At 41.0% G+C, this 6,068-nt stretch overlaps 1 protein-coding gene across 1 annotated transcript in view; it reads left to right on the top strand.

Annotated features, from left to right (window-relative positions):
* The first annotated feature begins 444 nt into the window (after nucleotides 1-444).
* Nucleotides 445-6,068, top strand: part of ERCC6L2 (ERCC excision repair 6 like 2) — a 131,612-nt gene continuing 125,988 nt past the window's right edge. The window contains exons 1-2 of the mRNA XM_077749488.1: nucleotides 445-743; nucleotides 4,896-5,320. Coding sequence (XP_077605614.1) covers nucleotides 698-743; nucleotides 4,896-5,320 — 471 coding nt within the window. The 5' untranslated portion in view covers nucleotides 445-697. The remainder of the gene's footprint in view (nucleotides 744-4,895; nucleotides 5,321-6,068) is intronic.

Genomic DNA, 6,068 nt, shown 5'->3' on the forward strand with positions numbered 1-6,068 from the left:
TGGGAGTGCGCATACACGGTGAAACACCAAACATAATCCAGCAGGCCACGACCGCGGAGGTGACCTCCCGCCATAGATCTGCCTTTAAAAGATCACGGTAAACGCAAGCCTACAACTGTCTTCCGGTCGCCCGATGTCCCGCAAGCTCCGCGGGAGTCAGGAAAGCCATGTTCAACTTCGCGATAATTGCAACTGTAGAGAACCTTTTACGGGCTTCCCGGATCAAAGATGGCAGGCAGATTGCTCCGCCCTTATGAACCAAGATTTTGTTATCGCGAGATCCCAATTACAGTTCAGGAGTCTGATCTCGCGGGATTTTCCGGGTCGGGGTTGGAAATTGCTGGGGAAAGTAGAGACGGAGGGCCGAATGTAAGAGGGAGGGTCAAGGGTCTCCCTGGCTTGTAGTCGTCCCCCGGCCGAATGCGAGAGGACTAGGTGAGCGGCGCCTTGCCGGCCTCCACAGCGCCCTCCGGCTCTACCGCTGCCTCGGACGCCGCCATCCCTTCTCTCTGGACCCTCTGGGGCCCCACCTGTGCTCCTTTTTGTCCCGCAGCGTCGCGCTTCAGGGGGGCGATGTACGGAGGGCTGCAGGAAGTGGCGTTGGCTTCGGTCTTTCCGCCTGCCGCTTCCTGGGGGTCCTCGGCCGCCAGTCGAGTGTTGTACGCAACCAGGCCGCCCAGCCCCTCCCCCTGGCCAGATGGATCCCTCTGCCCCCAAGCCTCGCCCGGAAACCGCCGGCAAAGGTACAAGCTCCGAGCTCGCCTCTCCGCCCAGACACCTGTCTTTACTGCGCCGGGTTGGACCCGTTCCTGCCAGTTCTCTTGGGTTAGGGTTTTACCCATGGCTCTTCTGAGTGACTCCTGGAGTCTGGGACCAGTTCTTTGGGATTCAGTGTTGAGAACCTGGACTCTGGAGACAGAGTGGATCTAGTGCTGGCTCTGACCGTTGCTGAGAGACGTTGGGCAGTTTCCTCATCTGTAAAATTGAGATCATTGCTGAGTTCTTGTGATTACTAAATAAGATGGTGTATGCAAAGCACGTAACGTGACCCAGATCTGGCCCATAGGAAGCACTCAGTAAATGTGTGGCATGTTTATTCTTTATCCTTGTATGCCCCAGTTCTTAGCGAATGGTAGAGATTACGTAGATGAATAAACGTTGAGATACTCAGTTCACTTTATTTCACAAAAAGCTTACTATATGATGTACTGAGTCAGGGCCTTACAGTCAACCTTTAATGGGCCATCAAGAGAGAGTTTAAGGAGGGTGTGGTTATCTTGCCACAAGTCGAAAGGGATGCCTTCTTGCCCCCAATCCCCGAAATTAATAGTTTTCATTATTAAAGGTGATATAATAAAAGCTATCAGATATTGAATGCTGTGCCCAGCAATATGCTGATTGTTTATCTACATGTCTTTTCTGTGAGGAAGATATCAATCTTATTAAATAGATGAAGAATTCAGATCTGAAGTTTAGAGAGGTTTATATAACAAGCCTCAACTCTGAAGGCTAGGAATTGATGACGCTGTAACTCAGAGATCACAAATATAAATGCACATAGAAGCCTGGCAGATGAAATAAGTAATGTAGTTGCTGATTGAGCTTGTAGGGACTAGGATGCTCATCTCTCAGTTAAAAGGCAGGGATCATTCATTTCCAGGACTTGTTGATCCGTGTGTGAACAGTACAGTGCGGTAGCTTCAGGGTCAGATTGCTTGGTTCAAATCCAGTATCTGCCCGTTCTTAGCTGTATTTCCATTGGCAAGCTGGTTAGCCTTTATCTGTTTTGCCGTATGTAAGACGGAACTAACAGTATTACTTACATGAAGTAATGAAAGGGTGGTGGTGAGGCTTAAATGAACTAAAGCAGATGCCTGGCACATATCAGTCTTCAAATGCTAGCTATATATAAGTATTTGTTAATCCTAAAAGTATTGGTGATTCAAACATTGTTCTAGGTGCCCAGGATGTAGCAGTGAACAAAGTAACTCCCTGCTGTAGGGAACACAAATTTCATATTTTTCTCTGAAAATGGAATTAAGCAGGGTAGGGTGGCAGTGAGTGTTATTTTAGATTCAGTGGTCAGAAAAAGCACCTCTTAGGAGACGCCATTTGAGCAGAGACATGAAGTGAAAGAGTCAGTCATTTAGGTATTTAGGGAGAGCGCTGGTGGAAGGAACAGAAAGAATGCTCTGGGGCCCTTAGGTGGGAGCATGATTGCCGTGGTTGTGGAAAAGCAAGGAGGTCAGCTTGGAATGAAGGACAGAAGGAAACGAAGTTAAAGAGGACCCTCCAGTCCAACAGGAAATCCTCCCAGTTTAAGCTATTTGTTTTAGAGTTCGATACAGCCTTTGCTCATACTAGCCAGGTGCATTTTTTTTTATGTGTTTTCTGTCCCTGTTTTTGTGCTACAAGGGTAGGAGATAGTATAGCCTGCAAAACTAAAATAACAAATAGCTAAAATCTGACTCTTTACAAAAAAAGTTTGCCAACAATTGTTTTAGAGAAGTGGTAGCATGATGGAGGAATGTGATACGTTTTGAGGTAGAACCCGTAGGACTTTCTGATGTAGTGAACGTAGGGAGTAATATAAATAGGAAAATAAGGAGTGGCTAGAGATTTCTCCCATGACAAGTTGGCTAGGTGATGATGTCATTTAACGAGATGTGGAAAGACTAGTACTGAGCAAGGTTTAATCATTATTTTTGACATTGGTTTTTTTTTTTTCATTTTTATACTTATTGTGGTACAGTTTTTGGCAGATAATTGATGCTAAAACATATGCTGAATAATAAACACATTAATGACTTAAGTCTAAAAATTAGAAAACATTTTCTGGATGGGCAAACAAATCATGTGAAATGGAAATAATGTGTTAAGAATTGCTATAGGGGTTAATATAGGTTTTAAGGCTCAAACAGTACTGTTATGAAAATAGGGCCCACAGATCTATCTGTTAGCCCTGTATGGTGGATCAAGGTTTTAGTTTCACGTTAAAACTACGTTTTTAGAATTGTGTGACAGTTCTCAAATAGTTTGGACCTAAAGATCAGAGTAGAAGAACAGATTTTTCTTGGTGTACTGATTGTTATGTAAAACAACCTTACCAAAGTTGATAGGAATAATGATTTTACTTTTGAGGAACAATTGATGAGGAACAGCTGAATGAGCTTAAGACAGTAGATATATGAGCCATATAATAATCATGAATGTCATAAAAACCTAACAAGAAATCATTGGGAAGACCCTAAGAAACTACCAATAATCATCTGATTTCAATACAAAATATTTGAGAGGGGCACCCGGGTGGCTCAGTTAAGCGTCCAACTCTTGATCTCATCTCAGGTCTTAATTGCAGAGTTGTAAGTTCAAGCCCTGCATTAGGCTCCAGACTGGGTGTGAGGCCTACTTAAAAAAATAAATAAATAATTCCTAGTATTTTTACACTTATAGCTCTACAATTCCTCTGGTGTTCTTAAGAAATTTCATTTAGAAAATTATTTTTACTTTATTTCCTTTATTGGTATCTTTAAAAAAAATTTTTTTAATGTATGTTTATTTTTGAGAGAGAGAGAGAGAGTGCACAGGAGGGGCAGGGGCAGAGAAAGAGGGGGACCGAAGTTCCAAAGCAGACTCCACGTGCTGATAGCAGAGAGCCCAATGTGGGGCTCGAACTCCTGAACCCCAGGATCATGACCTGAGCTGAAGTCAGACGTTTAACCAACTGAGCCACCAGGCGCCCTATTGGTATCTTTTAATTATACTAGTTGTGTGTTCTAAAGATACTCCCGTCCCTCTTCATAGTGCTATATTTTCAGAATAAAAAATAAAATAGAAAGCTGTACAATTAAGGATGGAATAAATATGCATATAAAAAGGGGTCAGAATTTTCAAAGAGTAATAGAATCTTAGCAGAAAGAGATCTTAGAATTCATCTCTTTTTTAAGAACTACAACTCTTCAAAACCTAGAAGGGAAAAAAGCTGTGGCAAAGCTGGCACACATCACTTTGTAGTTGAATTGGAGATTCCCTTTGTTAGTTATATACAAATTCAAGCAATGGTTTAGAAGCAGGAATATTGATGATAAGAAGAAACAGCTGTCTTGAGAGAGAAAGGCAATGGAATAACTAAGAAAGCAGAAGAATCACAAAAGTATTGACCTTAGAGGATTTTAGCATTCTCATTATTAAGTCCCATTACTATTAGTCTACCATATCATGAATGATATATATAATGTTCATGTATCATTATGAATATCTCAGTATGCGGTTCTCAACCGTGGCTGTGAATCAGAATCACCTGTTGAATTCAACAGTATCCACCAAAGTAATAAAACCAGATGCCCATGGCCCATATCCAGTAAACCACAGTTAAAAGAGGGAGTGTCCAAGCATTTGGGGGGAGATTATAACTCACAGCCAGGGTGAGAACCGCTGGAAATTATATACCCTTTATTCTGCTTATTATAGGAAAATATCTGATAATATATTTTATTATTTTTAAAAAATCTTTTAATTTTTTTTTTTTCCATTTCTGAGAGAGAGAGAGAGACAGCGTGAGCAGGGGAGGGTCAGAGAGAGAGGGAGACGCAGAATCTGAAACAGGCTCCAGGCTCTGAGCTGGCAGCCAGCACAGAGCCCGACGCGGGGCTCAAACCCACAAATGGTGAGATCATGACCTGAGCCAAAGTCGGAGGCTTAACCGACTGAGCCACCCAGGCACCCCTGATAATATATTTTAGGAAGATATCTATACGTGTTATAACTTACCTTGTTTCAGTAATTTGGAAAGGGTATTTGTGTGAAGTACATTTTTTTTTCTCATAGCAGTGGATAAATGAGGGTTACTTTATAAGTTAGATTTGGAAATTTTATTTTCTTCTCTATTATTACAGATATATGGCATCCAGGAGAAAGATGTCTTGCCCCTTCTCCAGATAATGAGACACTTTGTGAAGCAAGCATAAAATCTATCATAGTGGATGAAAATGGGAAATCGTTTGCAATCATCTTATACTCAGATTTTCAAGAAAGGAAAGTACCTCTTAAAAGAATTCAAGAAGTAAAATCTGTTAAAGATTGCCCCAGGAATTTTATATTTGATGATGAAGATTTGGAAAAACCTTACTTTCCAGACCGAAAATTTCCATCATCTGCCGTTGCTTTTCCATTATCTGAAGATGGAGACTCCATTCCTTATACTATTAACAGGTATTTGAGAGACTACCAAAGGGAAGGAGCCCAGTTTCTCTATGCACACTTCATCCAAGGAAAAGGATGTATTCTTGGTGATGACATGGGACTTGGGAAAACAGTACAGGTATTTTTTAAATTACTTTATAATTAAAATTTATTAAAGTCATTTTACTATGTCCATGAGTAGGTACCATATACAATTCTTTACTTGTACTCCCAAATCTTATAGTAGCTATTTCGTGTGTGTGTATGTTTCTCACTCCCTGGACAGGAGAGTTCTCAAAGTTAGGATGGTGTTTAGTCATTTTTTTATCTTCAGTACTTATTTAGTATCTATGAAATACATTGTTCAAAATAATGATTTGATATAACTTGACTTGATTTTACCTTTGGTGATAGTAGTACTAAGATATCGGTTATGTTTAAGATAATTGAACTTTCTTAGCAATTCTATATGGAAGGAAAGTATTCTGACATTTGTTTAGCTACTAGCATGGTTAAGTTGGTTTTCTGCAAGACTTTTATGTATATTGTTTAGAGTTTATCATATCATAAGTTTCTTGATCTGGGATCCATGGACCACTAGGAGTTTTATTAGTGGACTTCAGAGAGGCTTCCTATTTCCCCATAGTACGTGCCAGAATTTGTATACTTATGTAGTTTTCTTTTTTTAATTAAAAATATTATTATTATTGTTTGTTTATTTTTGAGAGAGCAGGAGTGGGGGAGGGACAGAGGGAGAGGGAGACCCAGAATTCAAAGCAGGCTCCAGGCTCTGAGCAGTCAGCACAGAGTCTGACCAGGGGCTTGAACTCATGACCTGTGAGATCATGACCTGAGCCGAAGTCAGATACCCAACCCACTGAGCCACC

Source organism: Crocuta crocuta, unplaced genomic scaffold (assembly GCF_008692635.1).
Source record: "Crocuta crocuta isolate KB4526 unplaced genomic scaffold, BGI_CrCroc_1.0 scaffold99, whole genome shotgun sequence".
In the NCBI taxonomy this organism is placed as follows: Eukaryota; Metazoa; Chordata; class Mammalia; order Carnivora; family Hyaenidae; genus Crocuta; species Crocuta crocuta.